General features: G+C 37.6%; 1 protein-coding gene across 1 annotated transcript in view; it reads left to right on the plus strand.

Moving 5' to 3' along the window:
* Nucleotides 1-21,979, plus strand: part of THSD7B (thrombospondin type 1 domain containing 7B) — a 905,223-nt gene that overhangs the window by 345,154 nt on the left and 538,090 nt on the right. The window contains exon 4 of the mRNA XM_037020802.2: nucleotides 12,622-12,870. Within this exon, the coding sequence (XP_036876697.2) occupies nucleotides 12,622-12,870 (249 nt within the window). The remainder of the gene's footprint in view (nucleotides 1-12,621; nucleotides 12,871-21,979) is intronic.

A 21,979-nucleotide genomic window follows, 5' to 3' on the forward strand; every position in this document is an offset into this window, starting at 1 on the left:
CTCCCTTTTCTAAAATTGAACTTGGCAGGCAAGGATTCTAGATTGTAAATCTAGAAGATGAATACAAACTGGACCCTGGGTAGAGTCTTCAGGTACAGGAGTGCCTTCTGGGAGAGTTAAGTAACTGCTTCACACTGTGTGCAAAAGGAAAACAAACACTTACTGTGTTAAACCACTGAGATTTAAGGGTTTATTTGTTAACAAAGTATACCTATTGTATTCTAACTAAGACAAGATTCTTGAAAGACTTAAGAATTATAGGCACCAAAAAACTGAGAGAATAAATATGTTCAACGTGCCTAAAAATTACTTCCTTACCTACAGAACATACTGTAAGTGTGATACATCACTCTGTGAACATGGGGGTTAAATGAAAACCCACCCATAAGTAGTTTGTGAAGTGCCATGATACCTCCCCTTTTCCAATCAGCTTTTGTAACAGCCAGGTCCATACAATGATTTAAGAAAGAGGAGAATTCCTAACTTGGGGAAAAGATGAGCTTAAGAGTAAAGACTAATGGAAACAACATTTTTTTGAAGTTCTCAAGAAAATGGTCTGAGCGTTGCATCATCAACCAATAGTAATGTTTATAACTTGAAGAGCTCCCCCTATAATCAAATAGCTTCCAATCTGTGTTTTTGGTGCCTCACTCTACTCCTGAAGAGCCAAGGATGGTCAGAAATTGAGCTAAGTCTGGTATGAAACAGTGAAACCAAATAAAGAGAAATCAGGAACTCAGAACTAAATGAATTTATGCAGAGAGCAAGGAATGAAGTGAGAAAAACAAGTCATAATTAAAATTGCCAAAGACATGAAATGTGATGTTACACTTAAGAAATAAAAAGATAATATTAAAAAAGAATACTAGGAATTAAAGAAATATTGGACTTTAAAACTTTGCAAATGTGTAAAAAATTAATTAAAAGTTCAAAGATAATTTTAAGGAAATCTCTTTGAAGGAAAAACACCCTAGAAATAGAGAAAAAAATACCAGAAAGTTATTTAGGTTAAACAAGGACAAATGTGTTCAGTGTTGACATTTCTAAAATAGGTCCTATAAAATGCCACACGTGGAAGTGTATATCAAATTGATTGATTAAATATGAAATGGGAAAATGTTAAAATTTTCAAGAAGAAAAAATATAAGAGGCAATTGGGTTAAAGATGGTGGCATGAGAGGAGAGACAGAGGCTTCCTCCTAAAACTGTATACAATTAGAAAATTTAATTGGTGCAACTAATCCTGAGAGAGCAACAGGAAAGAGGACGCATCAGACTGCACACACCTGGAGAAAAGAGCAGACCTCAGAGAACAGGGTAATGTACCAGAGCTGTGTCTCTGTGGGACCTGAGCCCCTCCCCCACCACAACTCACTGGGTGGAGGAAGAGAAACAGAGCAGGGAGGGAGTGGAAGGCTTGGGACTGCTGAATACCTAGCTCCGGAGATATGCTCTGGGAACACAATCCTACACTGCATGGTGGTTTCATGAGACTTGCATGACTATTGGGTTGGAAAGTTAATACAGGCAGAGTTCCTAGGGAGACTGGGATTTAGGCTGCTTGTGGAAAGCAGGGATCCATATCTGGCTGCTCTGGGACAAAAACTTACATCTGTGTGCCCGGCCCACTGGCTCAGGGAGTGGAGACAGGCACAGGAGCCAGGAGGTGGGGAACAGCTCTTTCCTTACTGCTCCCCTGTGACCCCTGAAATTGCTTCAGGGGCTCAACAGCTCCAGAATAGAGCTTCTGGACACTAGAGGGTGCCATATACAAACATGAAATGCCAAAGGAATCTTGTCCAGAGTAAAATAGTTAACACAACTCCCGAGAAAGATTTAAATGATATGGACCTAGTGACTCTTCCTGAAAGGGAGTTCAAAATGAAAATCATCAACATCCTAATGGAGGTATGGAAAGACATCCAAGAACTCAGGAATGAATTCAGGTCAGAGATCCAATCATTACAGAACATGATGGAGGGTATTAAAAGCAGGTTGGATATGGTGGAGAAGACAGTAAATGAAATAGAAACTAGAGAAGAGGAATACAAAGAAGTTCAGGCACAGAGAGAAAAAATGATCTCTAAAAATGAAAGAATATTGAGAGAACTGTGTGACCAATCCAAGCAGAGCAATATTCTCATTATAGGGATACCAGAAGAAGAAGAGAGAGAAAAAGGGATAGAAAGTGTCTTTGAGGAGGTAGTTACTAAAAAATTCCCCAATCTTGGGAAGGAGATAGTCTCTCAGGCCATGGAGATCCACAGATCCCCCTACACAAGGAACCCAAGGAAGACAACACCAAGACAAATAGTAATTAAAATGGGAAAGATCAAGGATAAGGACAGACTGTTAAAAGCAGCCAGAGGCAGAAATAAGATCACATACAAAGGAAAGCCCATCAGACTAACAACAGACTTCTCAGCAGAAACTTTACAGGCCAGAAGGGAGTGGCATGATGTATTTAATGCCATGAAGCAGAAGGGCCTGGAGCCAAGATTACTTTATCTGGTGAGATTATCATTTAAATTTGAAGGAGGGATTAAACAATTTCCAGATAAGCAAAAGCTGAGAGAGTTTACCTCCCACAAACCATCTCTGCAGTCTATTTTGGAGGGACTGCTATAGATGGAAGTATTCCTAGGGTTGGATAGCTGTCATCAGAGGTAGTAAAATCATGGTAGGGAGGGTGGAGCAGCTGATTGTGAGGCAAATGCAAAATTAAGTTGACTATCCCCAAACCCAATCAAGGAATAGAGAAAAAATACAGAATCTGATACCTAATATATAAAGAATGAAGGAGGAAGAAAAAGGAGGAGAAATAGAAAAGAACCTTTAGATTGTGTTTGTAACAGCATACTAAGTGAGTTAAGTTAGACTCTTAGATAGTAAGGAAAGTAACCTGGAATCTTTGGTAACCACGACGCTAAAGCCTGAAATGGCAATAAGTACATACCTATCGATAATCACCCTAAATGTAAATGGACTGAATGCACCAATCAAAAGACTTAGAGTCACTGAATGGATAAAAAAACAAGACCCATCTATATGCTACTTAAAAGAGACTCACCTCAAACCCAAAGACATGTACAGACTAAAAGTCAAGGAATGGAAAAAGATATTTCATGCAAACAATAGGGAGAAAAAAGCAGGAATTGCAGTACTAGTATCGTACCAAATTGACTTCAAAACAAAGAAAGTAACAATAGATAAAGAAGGACATTACATAATGATAAAGGGCTCAGTCTAACAAAAAGATATAACCATTATAAATATATATGCATCCAACACAGGAGCACCAGCATTTGTGAAACAAATACTAACAGAACTAAAGGAGGAAATAGACTGCAATGCATTCATTTTAGGAGACTTCAACACACCATTCACTCCAAAGGACAGATCCACAAGACAGAAAATAAGTAAGGACACAGACGCACTGAACAACACACTAGAACAGATGGACCTAACAGACATGTATAGAACTCTACACCCTAAAGCAACAGGATACACATTCTTCTCAAGTGCACATGGAACATTCTCCAGAATAGACCACATACTAAGCCACAAAAAGAGCCTCAGTAAATTCAAAAAGATTGAAATTCTACCAACCAACTTTTCAGACCAGAAAGGTATAAAACTAGAAATAAATTGTACCAAGAAAGCAAAAAGGCTGACAAACACATGGAAGTTTAACAACACACTTCTAAATAGTCAATGGATCAACGACCAAATTAAAATGGTGATCCAGCAATTATGGAAATAAATAACAACAACAACACAAAGCCCCAACTTCTGTGGGACACAGCAAAAGCAGTCTTAAGAGGAAAGTATATAGCAATCCAGGCATATTTAAAGAAGGAAGAACAAACCCAAATGAGTAGTCTAACATCACAGTTATCAAAATTGGAAAAAGAAGAACAAATGAGGCCTAAAGTCAGCAGAAGGAGGGACATAGTAAAGATCAGAGAAGAAGTAAACAAAATTGAGAAGGATAAAACAATAGAAAAAATTAATGAAACCAAGACCTAGTTCTTTGAGAAAATAAACAAAATAGATAAGCCTCTAGCCAGACTTTTTAAGAGAAAAAGAGAATCAACACACATCAACAGAATCAGAAATGAGAAAGGAAACATCATGTCGGACCCAACAGAAATACAAAGAATTATTAGAGACTCCTATGAAAACCTATATGCTAAGAAGCTGGAAAACCTAGAAGAAATGGACAACTTCCTAGAAAAATACAACCTTCCAAGACTGACCAAGGAAGAAACACAAAACCTAAACAAACCAATTACCTGCAAAGAAATTGAAGTGGTAATCAAAAAACTACCCAGGAAAAAAACCCCTGGGCCAGATGGATTTACCTCGGAATTTTATCAGACATACAGAGAAGATATAATACCCATTCTCCTTAAAGTTTTCCAAAAAAGAGAAGAGGAGGGAATACTCCCAAACTCATTCTATGTAGCCAACATCACCCTAATACCAAAACCAGGCAAAGACCCCACCAAAAAAGAAAATTACATACCAATATCCCTGATGAACATAGATGCAAAAATACTCAATAAAATATTAGCAAACAGAATTCAACAGTATATCAAAAGGATCATACACCATGACCAAGTGGGGTTCATCCCAGGGATGCAAGGATGGTACAACATTCGAAAATCCATCAACATCATCCACCACATCAACAGAAAGAAAGACAAAACCACAGGATCATCTCCATAGATGCTGAAAAAGCATTTGACAAAATTCAACATCCATTCATGATAAAAACTCTCAGCAAAATGGGTATAGAGGGCAAGTACCTCAACATAATAAAGGCCATATATGTTAAACCCACAGCCAACATCATACTTAACAGAGAGAAGCTGGAAGCTTTTCCTGTGAGATCAGGAACAAGGCAGGGATGCCCACTCTCCCCACTGTTATTTAACATAGTACTGGAGGTCCTAGCCACAGCAATCAGACAATACAAGGAATCCAGATTGGTAAAGAAGAAGTTAAACTGCCACTATTCGCAGATGACATGATATTCTACATAAAAAACCCTAAAGACTCCACTCCAAAACTACTAGAACTGATATTGGAATACAGCAAAGTTGCAGGATATAAAATTAACACACAGAAATCTGTGGCTTTCGTATACACTAACAATGAACCAATAGAAAGAGAAATCAGGAAAACAATTCCATCCACAATTGCATCAAAAAGAATAAAATACCTAGGAATAAACCTAACCAAGGAAGTGGAAGGCCTATACCCTGAAAACTATAAGACACTCTTAAGAAAAGTTAAAGAGGACACTAACAAATGGAGACTCATCCCATGCTCTTGGGTAGGAAGAATTAATATCGTCAAAATGGCCATCCTGCCCAAAGCAATATACAGATTTGATGCAATCCCTATCAAATTACCAACAACATTCTTCAACGAACTGGAACAAATAGTTCAAAATTCATATGGAAACACCAAAGACCCCAAACAGCCAAAGCAATCCTGAGAATGAAGAATAAAGTGGCGGGGCTCTCACTCCCCAACTTCAGACTCTACTACAAAGCCATAGTAATCAAGACAATTTGGTCCTGGCACAAGAACAGAGCCACAGAGCAGTGGAACAGATTAAAGACTCCAGACATTAACCCAAACATATATGGTCAATTAATATTCGATAAAGGAGCCATGGACATACAATGGGGAAATGACAGTCTCTTCAACAGATGGTGTTGGCAAAACTGGACAGCTACATGTAAGAGAATGAAACTGGATCACTGTCTAACCCCATACACAAAAGTAAATTCAAAATGGACCAAAGACCTGAATGTAAGTCATGAAACCATAAAACTCTTAGAAAAAAACATAGGCAAAAATCTCTTAGATGTGAACATTAGTGACTTCTTCATTAATATATCTCCCCAGGCAAGGAAAACAAAAGCAAAAATGAACAAGTGGGACTATATCAAGCTGAAAAGCTTCTGTACAGCAAAGGACACCATCAATAGAACAAAAAGGTATCCTACAGTATGGGAGAATATTTTTGCAAATGACAGATCCAATAAAGGCTTGACATCCAAAATATATAAAGAGCTCATGCTCCTCAACAAAGAAAAAGCAAATAATCCAATTAAAAAATGGGCAGAGGAGCTGAACAGACAGTTCTCCAAAGAAGAAATTCAGATGGCCAACAGACACATGAAAAGATGCTCCACATCGCTAGTTATCAGAGAAATGCAAATTAAAACCACAATGAGGTATCACCTCACACCAGTAAGGATGGCCACCATCAAAAAGACAAACAACAACAAATGTTGGTGAGGTTGTAGAGAAAGGGGAACCCTCCTACACTGCTGGTGGGAGTGTAAATTAGTTCAACCATTGTGGAAAGCAATATGGAGGTTCCTCAAAATGCTCAATGTAGACTTACCATTTGATCCAGGAATTCCATTTCTAGGAATTTACCCTAAGGATGCAGCACTCTGGTTTGAAAAAGACAGGTGCACCCCTATGTTTATCACAGCACTATTTACAATAGCCAAGAAATGGAAGCAACCTAAGTGTCCATCAGTAGATGAATGGATAAAGAAGATGTGGTACATATACACAATGGAATACTATTCAGCCATAAGAAGAAAACAAATCCTACCATTTGCAACAACATGGATGGAGCTAGAGGGTATTATGCTCAGTGAAATAAGCCAAGCAGAGAAAAACAAATACCACATGATTTCACTTATCTGTGGAGTATAAGAACAAAAGAAAAACTGAAGGAACAAAAACAGCAGCAGAATCACAGAACCCAAGAATGGACTAACTGATACCAAAGGGAAAGAGACTGGGGAGAATGGGAGGGTAGGGAGAGGTAAGGGTGGGGAAGAAGAAAGGGGGTATTATGATTAGCATGTATAATGTGGGGGTGGGGGAAAGGGGAGGTCTTTTCAACACAGAGAAGACAAGTAGTGATTCTACAACATCTTACTATGCTGATAGACAGTGACTGTAATGGGGTTTGTGGGGGAGACTTGTGGTAGGGGAGAGCCTAGTAGACATAATGTTCTTCAAAAAATAAAAAATAAATGGGCTAAAGTGTAGGAATATTAGCCACCCCCTGAAATTTCCAAGGGAGAGATAGGTCCAGGGAAGTTTCCAAATCTCCAGGTCAGAATACTACTGAGGCATGTAATTTCCCTGGTAAAATGTTTATATTAAAGTGAAGGCAGGGGGGTGGGTGGGAGATTATGTGGCACTGAGATATACATAGCTGGGTTTATTCTCTCACAAAACAATTGCCAATACCAGCCACAGCAAAGCAACAGCATACTGCATGCCATGCATGTCTCAGATTGCTTCCAAATAGTGCTAACAGTCATGGTTAAATCCACAGATGTCAAGGTCTGATGCCCACTATGTTAAAAGGGGTTGCCTTTAAGTAATAAGAATATGGATGAGTAATTTTCCTGTCTTTAATTTCTACAACTTGTCATTTTGTATCGTGAGCAACTATTACATTGATAATGAGAAAAAAAGTTAATTTTAAAACACATACATATCTTACTATACTGATGGACAGTGACTGCACTGAGGTGTGTGTGGAGACTTGATAATATGGGTAAATGTAGTAACCACATTGTTTTTTCATGTGAAACCTTCATAAGAGTGTATATCAATAATACCTTAATAAAATTTTAAAATAAAAAGAAATTCAAAAGAAAAAATGAATGCAGATACAAATATACATATATATATATGTATAAGAACACAACTTTATGTCATTGGGATAGTGGAAAAATCTTAAGTGTGGCATAAAAAACAAACTATAAAGGGAAAGATTGAAAAACAAACTAAAATATTTGAGTACCACAAAAAGACACTATAAAGAAAACTAAAACTAAAATAATGGGATAAGGTAGTTGCAGTATATAGAACAAATCTGGAATCCATATATCTATTAAATATCATCTATATATGCATTTATCTATGTGAGAATGTACTTCATAAATTCAATAAGAAAAAAGATAAACCAATAGAAAAATGGATATATTGATTTTGTATTGATTCTCTTAAAAAATTACAATAAACTAGAGGTTTAATATAACGCAAATTTATTATCTTACAATTCTGGAGGTCAGAAGCCTAAGAGTTAGGAAATCCTGAAATGGGGACAATATTCTATGTTTTTTTGGAGGCTGTGGGGGGAATCCATTTCATTGCATTTCCCAGTTTCTAGAGGCTGTCCACATTCCATGGTTCATGGCCTCACATTGTTTCCAGCTTTAATTCTGTTATCACATCTCTCTGTCTCTGGCCCTTTTATTTCCTTCTTATAGGGACCCTTGTAGGGACTGAATAATTATATTCAGTCTACTTGGAAAATCCAAAATAATCTCTTCATTTCAAAGTCCTTAGTAATCACACCTATAAAGTGTCTTTTGTCATGTAAGGTAACATATTCACAGCTTCCAGGATTAGAATGTGAACATCTTTGGGGAGCATTAGTCTGCCTACCATAATGGACAAACAGATGAATGGTCAATTCATAGAATGGGGAGTCAGAGTAGTCACTAAAATGTGATAATATAAAGCCAATTGTAATCTGAAGAAACGAATTCACTTTTTTAACATTTTGGAAAATGTCTCATAATACCAAGAGTTTTAAGCCTATAGGAAAGAAGAAATTTAATAATACCTAGCACATGAATATTTATGGCCAAAATCTAGGCAAAAATACTAGGGAATATCTTTAACACATATGTAACACATAAAGATATGTAAAATGAGGTTCAATATATAATTCTGTGGAATTATAAGAAATTCAGTGCAACCAAAAGGTGCACTAATGGTAGAATGAATAAATAAATTGCATGTACACATATTGGAATATGATTCGCTAATAAAAGTGAATGTATACCATCTGCATTTATCAACATGGATATATCTAGAAGTCATAATATTAAGTGTAGAAAATAATTTCCAGAGTAATGTGTACAATAAAACAACATTTAAGTAAAACTTTTGAAAGTATGCAAGACAAAATGAATGCTATATACTATTTATAAACAGATACATATTTAGTTACAGTATAAAAACATTGTGGAGAATAATAGAACTTGGTTTCAGGATAGTAGCTGTATCTGGAGAAAAGAGATGCAAAGAGGATTATAAAAAACACAGGATTTCATCTGAATTTGTAATGTAATTTATTGAACAAAGTCTGAAGTAAATGTTAGCCTTTTCTAATAAAGTATGGGAGCAATTATTATATTACTGTACTTCCTTGAATGTTTGAGATATTCAATATAATTTTAAAGTAGTAATTGAAGTGTTAATGAAGTGAGAATATCTTTCTGTGGATTTTTATCTTATGAGTTTCTGTCCTTGTTTTGTAAGTAAAGAGATATCCTTATACTTTCAGAGGAAGTAGGAATTACTAGAGTAATTTTTAGTTTCAAAGATTTCCTTTACAGTTGAATACTTGTGAAGTAATTTACAAATGGCAATATACTCTGTAAATGTCAAGGAGGCATAATTACTGTAGCATCTGTATTTTTAAAGACAAATAAACAATCTATGTCTGTTTCATTAAAAAGGCACACCACCTTCTGTGAAAGGATTGATTCCTATTTCTGTGTGTGGGCAATAGTCTTTGTTACGGGTTTAAGTTGGTAAGGTGATTCTACTTACCCTGAGAGTTACCCCATTTGAGGGGGTGAGCAGATCACATTGTATTATTCTTTTTCCCCCCACAGATTGTTAAACTAGGGGGCCAGAGGATTCAGGTCATGCTAATGTACTGTGATGCAAATTCAGGATAAAAATTTCTGATTCAATCTTTACTGCTCCTGCTACTTTTCTAGTAAAATGGACTATCATTGATCAAATGAGTCTGGAACCTTATGTAATAGTGTTTATGATTTTTTTTAACCAAGGAGGTGGGTTAATAAACATAACATTAAAAATAAGTCCTGATTCCAAGAATTAGGAGTCGTTTTCAAAAATATAAAAGCTTTTGATTAATCCCTGCAACTCCATGCAAGTGCTTTTACTGTTGGAGTCTTATTATCTCTTCTGCTGATCCAGTGGGAAAAGTCAGCTTATGGAAGATGAGCAACCCAGAGCAAAAGCTGGTAAATGGGGAAAACGAAAGCACCACTTCAGCTATAGAGTGAAAACTGCCTAGTGTGGGACCTTTCTTATAAAGGGAAGAAAAAATTTCATATTGGAAATTGAAACCCATTTTCTAAAACCTTACACAGATTGAAAAACCTTATAAAATTTCTGTGTTAGTTTGTGAGGGCTGCCTTAACAAAATACCACAAATTTAGTGGCTTAAGCAACAGAAATTGATTTTCTCACAGTCCTGGAGGCTGGAAGTCCAAGACCAGTTGTCAGCAGTACTGACTTCTGCTGAGGTCTCTCTCCTTGGTGTGCAGATGGCTGTCTTCTCTCTGTGCATCACATGGCCCTCCGTGTGTGTGTGAGTGTGTGTGTGTGTGTGTGTGTGTGTGTGTATGTGTATACTGATCTCTTCTTATAAAGACACCATTCAGATTAGATTAGGGTCCTTCCTAGTGACCTCATTTTAATTTAAATACTTCTTCAAAGACTGTCTTCAAATACAGACACATTGCAGGTACTGGGGGTTTACTAACACTTGAATTTGTTCTATGCCAATTTGAACTATGCTAATGACAATTTTGAAAAGTGAAAACCCAAAAACTTCTTGTTGACCAACAGCTTTCTGTTGTCTTATATAGCAGAAAGAGGTGAGGTGGTCCTTCTCTCCCTACCTCCACTTTGCACAGAGATCGTACTTTCTGATGGACATGGGGGCATTTCCAAGAGAATGTGTTTTTTCTTCTGAAGCTCCCCAAATGTCTCATTAGAGTAAGGAATGTTAATGAGGCATACATTAGTTTTTATATTTTGAAGAGAACAATATGATCTGAATTGAATTAAAAAAAAAACTAGCCCAAAGATTTATCTTATGTCATTATGACTTTTGAAAGCTACACTAATGCTGTGTGGCTTCATGACAGGTATCAATATGGAAATCTCACTCTAATTTACTCAATTTTGAAGATGTTTTATTCTCCTCTGCATACCACCTTCTATAACTTCTATCCATTTTTCTGTTGGCAGCTCCCTTATCTACATAGTTTACCATGTCAGAAACTTGGAAGCATTTTCTCTTTTTAAACTCATAAATAGGTACTATTACCAAATCCTGTCTATAGCCCCCTCATTCATCACGCTTCATAGGCTCAACTTTAGAAGTCAGTTTTTAAACAGTGACTCCTTTCTTTCATTTACACCGTGTCAAAATTATCCTTTCTTCCCCAAAGTAATGGATGCCTGTGATTGAATAATGGAAAACCTAACATTAATAAAGTAAAAAAAATGAAGAAAAATGCCAATTACTACTTGAAATATTATCTTCCTATATGAGTCTCACTGATTTTGTCACACTTAAAATTATTTAGTGCTCAATTAAATCCAAAATCCTTAGCCCTTCCAAAGAATTTTCATACCTAGTATTTACCCTCTTTCATCTTTACCCTTTATGCTTTATAAATTGACCAATTTATGACAGTTGATGAATTGGTTTATCCTCTTCCCCCATTGGTGTGCTTGTACATGCTTAACCACCAGTTCTTGGAGGGTGTGCGTCAGGGTAGGGTCGAGGTGGTGGCTTGGTTTCTAGCATTTGCCAGTATCCAGCCCTAGCACACCACTGGTTCCACTCCCCACAGAGTTTTAAATAAAGGCTTCAAATAGGCTGTTTCCCTGGCTTAAAATAAATAGTCTTCTCTTTGTACCTGAGAAGCTCCTATTAATCTTTCCAAATGCAGCTTAGATTCTTTCTCTCTTCAAAAACACCTTACCCCACCTTCCCAGGCGACAGACCCATCACTGCCCCAGCAGTGTTTCTCTTCATTATTATAAATGCTTTTATGCTGAGTTCATCACATCATTGTAGTATCTTTTTATTTATCTGTTTCCCAATTAGATTGTTAGTGTGTAATAGCATTTGAATTTTGCAGATGATGCAGTTGACATTCAGAGCCTAAGAGTGTAGGGAAACAAAACCACATTTGTTTATTTTTTAATAGCCCAGAATTTAAAGGAATGGATAGATTCACACTCTAAATCTTACACTTAGATTTGCTTGACATTGGGAAATGATTTAGCTTTCCTGAGCCTAAGGTTTCTTATCTATAAATGGGGATAACAATACGTGTGCACATATGATTGTTGTGAGGTGCCTGTGGTGGGTGGCATGGTGTGTGGCATGTAAGAATGAGGCAGCCAATGGTAACTGTGGGTTGTGTCATGGGTGACAGCACATTAGAAGAACCTCCACTATTTCTGATAATGCCTTGGATGAGGTGCAAGGTGGACCCCCATGTCAGTGTCTCATGGGAGTGAAACAACTTGACAGTTTCAGATGAAGGGTGTACATTCTTAAAATACATGTCCTTCCATAATGTTCGTGATTAATTTTTAAAAATCCTATTTGAAAGCTTATACCACATTTCAGGGTTTTATAATTTTTTTTCATAAAGGCCACTCATCACATTGGTTTAATCTATGTCCTACTGTCTTCTGCCTCTCTTCCTTCAGCCTTTGCATGCAAGACTCCTTCCCTTTGACTGTCCAGTCATGCATCATGCCGAAAGACTGTGAAACCACCAAGTGGTCCTCCTGGAGCCCCTGCTCCAAGACATGTCATTCAGGGAGTCTCTCACCAGGATTCAGGAGCAGGAGCCGGAATGTGAAGCACATTGCTCTTGGAGGTGGGAAGGAGTGCCCTGAACTTCTTGAGAAAGAGGCCTGCATCGTCGAAGAAGAACTTCTGCAGCCATGTCCCAGGTATTGTGCATCCTTTGCTGTGAATGCTCAGTGGTCTATATAACCATGTTCCATGTGGCATAGGGATGCTAACGATAATAACAGCAGCTGTGACTCATCTTTGTTGACTCCTGACTCAGTATTGAGTTCCCTTCTAGGCAGTATTGCACAGTGGGTAAGTGTTGAGCCAATGGGCTGTGTTGAGTCCCTGTGCTCCAGTCCCATTTCTGTGACTTTCTGATTATGTGAGTTTCAGCAAGGACTCAAGTCCCATGCCTTGGTCTACTCATCAACTAGCAACACTTAACTCACCCTGCACCTGGAACCTAATAAACGCTTGGTAACCACAGTTACCATTACCTGACATCACACCTAATTTTTATGGCAACCTGTGTAGTCATTCATAGCAACTTCATTTTGCAAATGAGGCCACTGATGCTCAGAGAGACTGAGTAACTCCTGAGGCTACACAGCTCATGAGTGGGAGTACCACAATTCAAATGCAGTTCTGTCTCTAAAACTCACTGCCACCCTGTGACATTGTTTCTAGTCCAGAGTCCCTAGAGAGAGATTGTTGGGAAAAGGGTTGACATAGATTAGTAGCTATATTTTAATATCTTGATGTTGCTTCTATTTTGCCTGTCTGTATAGCCCTCGGTAAAGGTCTCCAGTGTATTTTCTTCTGGGTTGTTGCTCACGATGAACCCAGTCTGATAATGACAGAAGTCATTGGGGGCTGGCTGTTTAGAAGTCTGCTGGGGATAAATTTGTAGTAATCCCTGTTGGACAGCATCCCTGGACTGTATCTGTTGAATATGTAGCTATGTTATTTATTTTAAATCTATTTATTTTTAATTGAAGTATCGTTGACATGCAATATCACATTAGTTTTAGGTATACTACACAGTGATTCTACATTGATATGCAGTATGAAATGACTTCCATGGTTAAGTGTAGTACCATCTGTCACCTTACAGAGAGTTATTACAGTATCATTGACTATATTCCCTATGCTGTATTTTTCATCCTTGTGACTTACTTATTTTGTAACTGGAAGTTTGTACCTCTTAAATCACCTTTATCTATTTTACGTAGACCTTTCTATAGTTTCTGACAATCCCTAATATTTGAGAATCATTTCCCCACTGAAAAATAAATGAGGCAAAAAATACCTTCTTGTAGAAATTAATCATCTGGGGATATGTGAAGGGTAGGTGGGTTACAAACTAAACAGGTGATGCTAATGGGCCTGGCTATTCCTTAAACCCGAAATAAGTATTGTATGGGGTGAGGTAGGGGTTGGGGGAAAATGAGACAAGTTCTTCTTATCAGATTCTCAGTGACTCACTTTCTCTGCCTCACCACTGAAATCAGTATAGATTCAATATACTCCTTACATACTGACTGTTCACTTTTACTAAGATAACCCCTTAGATTCATGTCACTCCTTAACTCAAAAGGAGAGAAGGTAGATGTAGTTCATAATAATTTATATATTGTCGACCCACTGTCTTAACAGGATCTTCCCTAATTGTGTTGGCTATGTGTCCAATCTTTCAAAATATGAATTTTGTGGCAAAGCATGGGGTTGGAAACAGTGTAACACCTGAGGTCTCTGCCTCTTTTGAGCTTGGACAGACCTGGATTAAAATGGCATCTTCTTCACTTATTAGCTGTGTGTCCCAGTACAAACTATACAACTTCTCTAAAATAGGTCCCTCTTCAATAAAATCTATCTAATTATAAGGCCTGTCTTGAAAGTTGAAAACCTATAAACTAGGTATGTAAAATGTCAATCCCAGTGCTCAGTACATAGGAAGCACTAGAAAAACAGGGGACCCTTATCCCTTATTGTTGCTGTTTGCAGGTATGTTAATTTCCTCAGAAAGAGAATCCCTCATTTCGTTGGAAGGCATACTGTACTAATTTTATGTAGTAGAAATGTATTTCCTTTGGATAATTTGAAAATCGTTTTCCCTATGGAAGCATAATTCAGAAGAATTCTCAGTGTTAGGCTGGTAGGAACAGAATCTAGGTTTAATGATGACCCTGACACTGGTACCTTTTTTCCTTCATTCCTACCATGAATGGCTAGTGACCTCTTCCTGGCATTTTCAACAGTGTGTTGATTTAGAGACCTCCCTCCAGTTTTTTCTTCTCTTTGTTAATAACGATTATAATTGTAAGTCAGAGTGGTGCCTCCCTTATGAAGCTGAGAAAGTTGAGTTGCATCTATATTTGTTAAATAATAACTACTTTTATTGAGTACCAACTGTTGGACACTAACTATATCAGAGGTATTATAAGGATTATTTAGAATAATATAGAGTTCATCATCCAATACAGGACACTTTTAAGAGAAAAAGGGGTATAAGCTGGTATCATTCACATTCAAACTGAAGATCATTTGGCTTCCAAGTCAGTGCACTTTCCATTATATCACACTGACTGTTATGATAATCACAGTGAACACACATACCAAGATAATATATATATATATATATATATATATACATATATATATATATATATATATACCCTTATGCATATATATGTATATATTCATATGTATCACTTTTTTCAAACAACATAATAGGGAGTGGTAATAAATCAAGATGTGCCAACATGAATTATTGCATTGGTTTTTATTGGCTAGAACTTTAACATCTGAAAACAGGGTCTGACAAATTTCACTGGAGATAATTTGACCATCTAGTTCTGCTATTTGGAAATGTTGCTGAGTTCAATATTTTTTTTAAACCTTCTCAAATAATGAATTTTTAGAAAATAAGAGTCTTAGAAAATTATTTGAATATCAACCAGGGTTTCCTAGGGAGAATGATGTGTTAACTAGTGATTACACTTGGTTGTGGAAAGGAGAATGCATAGATAATGACAAAATTAGCATCGGCTGACATTCTTCTTTGTCTGAAATCTGAGCTGTGGCCTCTACCACAGGAAGGCATAAATGCTGTGTACTAATTTTTGTTTCTAGTTTGACCATCAGTGATTAAAATTCCTTGTGAATCAGGGAAATAGAAACAAAAATCTGTTAGGGAACAAAAATGCCCATTTCTCCCTTCCCAGAATTCATGAGCAATTCATATGCATCAAGCCATTTAATTTATCATATTTCTCCCCAGCAGGAAAATTACATTTCTCTAAGTCTTAACAGTGTGTTTTAAAAACACTCTTAAATGCAGCTCAACTTTTACCCTTCCACTATCTTTGCTGTAGGATATGTGTTCATTCATTCAGTAAATATACACTCACCTCGTGCTGTGTACCCACTCTGCTAAATGTTTGCAATACCTGAGGGGAAAAGTAGACAAAGTTCCCTACCTATTATGGTACTCGAATTTTAGTGAAGATGTACCAAATAAATATAACAAATAAAATAAACTATATACTTTGTGTATGAGCCATGGCGGTGGGGGAGGTGCAGGGAATAAACAAACTTTAGAACAGGGTAAAGACAGAGGCTTCTGGGATGCTGTGGTGGGGGCTCAGCTCAGGTTACAGAATTAAACAAGATCATTAGGCAATTTGGGGGGGGGAGGAAGACTTAAAGTAAGGGAGAAAATTAACCATCCAGGTGATCAGGGGAAGAATTTTCCAAGAACAGTGGTGAGCTAGACAAGTGCTCTGGTTCCTACATGGGAATACTCAGAAAGTTCTTCAGCTGCATAGCTCTGGGGATGCTCATGCACCAGCTGGACTCCTCTGATCAGCATTTTAGCTCTAGACACTGTGAGTGTTGTTCCCTAAGGTATGATTCCACGAAGGGAATTGTGACCAAGGCGAGCCCATTTCTACAAGTGCTCCCTAAAACAAGACCACTTTGTGAGTTACTGGGGGTCAACTAGCTTAAGTTCACTTGAAAGGAGACAGAGACCAGTCTATGTTATGCTACTTGGGAAGTTTTAGAACTATAGGGGCATAGCATTGGACAGCTTTAAGCATGTTTCAAGAGTATGCTCTTTTGATCAAGACATATAAGCTTTAAGAAACCACTTCCTCCAGCATTAAACAGTCTACTTGGGATTTTATGTCCCCCTCCAACATAACACTAAAAACTCATGTCATATATTATGGGGTGGGGATAGAAATGACAGAGACAGGATGAACCTGCCTGTCACCTGTTACCTTTTCTCTTGGTGTGTTTATCTCCTATCATTGGATATCATGACTCCACGCAGTACGTAACTCTCTGCCTCAAAACATTGAGAGAGCCTTTCTTGGATCCTTTCCAAGAAAACCTGGGTCGATTAACATCTAAAGTATTAAATCCTACATCTCAACTAAAAGGAAGGTTACAAGCATTCTAACCATAAATGATAAGATGGCCCTGTTTACTAGGTAGTGTAAGGAAAGACAGAGGACACAGGGGCTATGATATTTTAAATGTTTAATATCAAATATCATCACCAGAAGCTTGAACAACTATAACTTCAAATCTCTTGTGCTTAAATGGGTAAATGGAGAGCCCATTCTGACTCCAACATTTTTCTTGGAAGTGACAACTAGGGTGACCTACCAGCTTCTTCCACCACCTCACCAGGAGGCAACAACTTTTATGCCAAAATGGCTGTTCTACCTCTTAATGATCATTTAGAGTTTGAAACTGAATATAAGGCAGCACTATTAAAAGGTGACAGCGACCGATGAAGAGTAAAACTCTTAAAAAGATCTCAAGGAAGAAGCTGCCTGGCTGATAGTATTACGTAGACTGTGTGATATTACTGCACAGAAAAGCCAATTTGTGAAACATTGTTTCAGTACTTGGGTCTGGCTCTCATAATCTATCCTTCCTCGTCTCTGATATATATGAATTTATTATGGGCGAAATAGAGATTCATCACAAAAGGTCTGTCTGTGCAGACTCATACTGAGAGATCTAATCTGTGTTTCCTGCAGCCCACTTTGATTTCCTTGTAATATAATCCCCTGCGACTAGCCTATTTCTCCCTAACATCTCGAGGGCACTGAACCCAATTTTAGGTTTTCTAGATAAAAATATTGCTCAGGCAACCTCTGGGGATTAGTTGATGGATCTCTTTAGATGGTTAGTGAAACCCGAGATAGAGCCAGGGGAAAGGATGGCCAGTGACAGTTGGCTTGGTTGTTGGCTTCCTTGGCCCACTGAAATAGACTAAGTGCTGAAACAGGATTGGCATGTCAGGAAGAGAGGTTTGCGCTCAACATCTGCTTCGACCTGTCACTGTACTGATTGCTGGAGGATTCAGGAAACTGACAAATTTGTCTGTGTTCAATTAATTTATTCTTCCTAAGAATCTTATATACAGATTTTCCTTGATTTACAATGGGGTTACATCTCGATAAACTGATCACAAGTTAAAAATATTATAAGTTGAAAATGCATTTATTGCACCTAACCTATCAAACATCATAGCCTAGCCTAGCCTCCCTTAAATGTGCTCAGGTACATTTGCCTCACACTTGGGCAAAATCATCTACTATAAAGCCTATTTTATAATAAAATATTGAGTACCTTATGTAATTTATTGAATACTATACTGAAAATGAAAGACAGAATGATTGCATGGGTACAGAGTGGTTGTAAATGTATCAGTTGTTGACACTCATGATCACTTGGCAGGCTGGGAGCTGGCTTGATGCCACTGTCCAGCATCACAACAGAGAATTATAACCCGTATTGTGAGTCCAGGGAAAAGATCAAAATTCAAAATTTGAAGTATGGATTTCTACTGAATGTGTATTGCTTTAAAATTGTCATAAAGCTGCAAAATCCTAAATTGAACTGTCATAAGTCAAGGACCATCTGTAATATACTCTTTAAAAACTAGAGCATCCAGATCATGATAACCACGTTCTTTAAGAGTATTTAACAGTTGCTGCTATTCCACACATTATCCCATACTTACGGGTATGACTTTTCTGTTTACTTTTTTCTTCTACATTAGAATGGGTACAACTTTAAAAGTGCCTGGTTCATAGTAAATTATCAGTTAACAATGGATGGATGAATAACAAGTGATGCTCAAGTGTAGAGCAGTTTTACAACAATGTTATGCACAGGGTACTTTATCCCATGCTTATGTTTATTAAATAATGTGTGTGAAGGGTTCAAAGTCATTTCTTAGGAAGAGCAACTGAAACTGGCACTATCAAAGAGATTAAATAAAAATAATTATGCAGGGAAGGGATGGACACATGCAGCTTGATTTGACGTGGTCCCCAATGGCCACTTGGCTTCTGCTAACTATGTCTGGTTTTCTAGATAAAAAGTTCCTGTTTTCATTGGTTAGGAGTAGCTTCAAAAATACTGCAATCTGAATTTTTAAAAGTTTGCCTTCCAGAACAGAATGGCATGTGTATCACTGATCACATGTTCTGTGTCTTGTCCTACTGATCATCTACCACAGCACCTAACACCCTGCTCATAAGAGAAGCAAAATAAATGTTTGTTAAATGTATTACTGGATCCTTGAAGTAAGCTTTTTTTTCTAACTTGTTTTAATTAAGCAGCTTTTCTGCAGCACTGGAAAAGTAAAGTACTCATGACCTAGAACCCTCAGGAGAATCTGTTGTAGAAAAGAAACAATTTCAAAGAATCTGTAAATTGTTTGAACAGAAGAAGTCTGATCCATTTACACTGAGTCTATCCTTTGCTGGTGCCCATTATTTCATGAGTCCCCATTGTGCCACTTTAAGTCCTCCTGAATGGAAGATTTGTTCCCGTTCGTGTAAGAAAGTTAACATACTGTCAAGTGCTGTGCATAGTGATAGAAATCTATTAATAATACATATGTGTAGTTTGGCTAACAAAGCCATCTCCCGAAGAGCAAAGAGCTTTGCACTTCAGAGTAGCTTTCCATAATCAATAGTCACAGTCTATTCAATAAAAAATTACTAGAGCATAAAATGTATAAAGCTTGATCTGTTCCCTCTAGTTTGGTCATCTATTCAGCAAAAAAATGACAAATTAATTCTATTCTAAATGCATTTACAACTGTAAAAGGACAGCAGACATTATCATAAATTAGTCATGCTGCAAAACACTTATTTTTTAATATACGCACATTTAATTTGAATACCTTGCGATAAGGTTTCAGTTCCAAGGGTGTTTGCAAATCTATACGTGCTTAGTCAAAACATGACCATTAACTAATGCAATTAATCTTTCAATCTGTCATCATTAAATCATTTAAGATTCTATTCCATGTTTCCTTGTTTTAAATCTAAGTCTTTAGAAGAGGAGAAAAGAAAGCCACACTTTGTAAGCAATTTTCAGCCTTATGAAAGTGACAAAGTATGCATTCTAAAGGGCAGAGGTTGCTACAGAACTGATGGTCCTGCCATCCTATTGCTATTACAATCACTTTATGTCACATTACTAGGATGGAAGTCTTTAAAAAATAGTCACTGGATGTGCCTACTTTTCTAATTTTGGCTTTACTAATTTAGGATGGCTCTACTCATTGCTTCACAGCAGTGAATTTATTTCTTATGCCTCTGCCTTGACCCCTTCAATTTGGAGAATAGCTTTGAGTGCAGGAGTCCTTGGGTTAGTCAATTTCACTCTCAGGAGGACAAGCTGGCTACCTAGGCAATTGAATTTCTGAATCTTGAGTAACTTTTCCTAATCCACTATTTGTCTTCTATTATCTCTTGATGGGAATATGTATTTCTACCATTAGAAATTTATTTCTTTGACTCAATCATGGTTTCTTCTTTAAAGCTGTATATACCTCCTTAAAATGGTGACATGTTTAATATTAACTTTTAATATATATCATGTGGGTACATTTATTGACTATTTCCTAAGAGTAGACTTAAATTGTGGGAGACATATGAAGAAATTAGGCAATGAGTTTCAGGCATGGGAGAAAGAGTCAGAAAGCAGATTCTAGGAGGCAAATGAGGAAAAGACCAATTTTGCAATTGTAATCATGGTTGCACTGAAGAACGCTTGCATTCTTCTCCCCTTTCCTGGGCTGTCTCACTTAAAAATTCAGTACCAAGAAATTGTGCTGCTAATACTTGGGGCAAAAACAACTTGGAATCATTCTTCACTCCTCTTTCTCTCTCTTCCGTATCTGATCCATTAGAAGTTTGTCTCTACCTTCAATATACCCAGAATCTGATCCCTTCTCAGCACATTCACTATGACTGTTCCAGTTGAAGCCACTGTCATCTCTGCTAGACTGGCAAAGGCTTCCAAATTTGTCCCCCCCTTAAACATCTCCCATGGGCTGTTCTTCACCCAGCAGCCTGAGTCCTTTAAAAATTTCAGTTGCATCATGCTGTTACCACTTTCCTCAAAACCTTGCAATGATTTCCTAACACATTTGGAATAACACTCATAATCCTTACTCTGGCCTAGAGGGCGCCCTGTATAGCCTGGCCCCTGACTACACCTCATGTCCCCAGCCCCTCACCTTGACCTGCCTGTCCCAACTGCACTGGCTTCTGTACTTTCCTTCAAAAGAAAAGCAGTTTCGCTCTCTGGGACCTTTAAATATGTTCCTCTCTAGAACACTCCTTGCCCAAATATTCTTGTGCTCATTCCCTCATTTTATTCCGGATTCTGAGAACTCCCTGGTCCTGGCAGTGAAATAGCTCTCCTCGTCCATCTCTTTCTCTTCCCTACATTATCTGATGCCATGTTATATGTTGGTGCATTTCTATCTGTCTGCTCCCCTAAAAGGTAATCTTCTCAAGGTCAGGTGTTTTGTCTTGCTCTTGTCTGAAACCCTGTCTGGTGCATAGTTGGAGCTCAAGAATTACTTACTCAAAGAAAGGTTGACTGACTGCATGGTTGAGTTAGTGATTCACTTACTATCTGAGCAGGCCTATTTCTTTTTCTAAGGAGTTCTGCTTTTTAGCCCCTGCCTTCAGTCTCTCATATATATCTTTATGTTAACTAAAATGTTCTTGTACAATTTGTCTCCCCTGTGCACACAGAAACTCTGCCATCAGCATTCCCCTTCCAGAGGTGTGGGTTCCAGTGTGGCTGGCAGTGTGCTCTCTCATTAATAGTGGACACACTGGAGTGGTTCTCACATGAATGGGTGATGACCATTTTACTTAAGATTCTAATGACCAGGGATCAATATAGGAAATTTGATTTTAAGTTCTTAAAAAG

The sequence above is a fragment of the Manis javanica genome, chromosome 7 (assembly GCF_040802235.1).
Source record: "Manis javanica isolate MJ-LG chromosome 7, MJ_LKY, whole genome shotgun sequence".
Taxonomy (NCBI): Eukaryota; Metazoa; Chordata; class Mammalia; order Pholidota; family Manidae; genus Manis; species Manis javanica.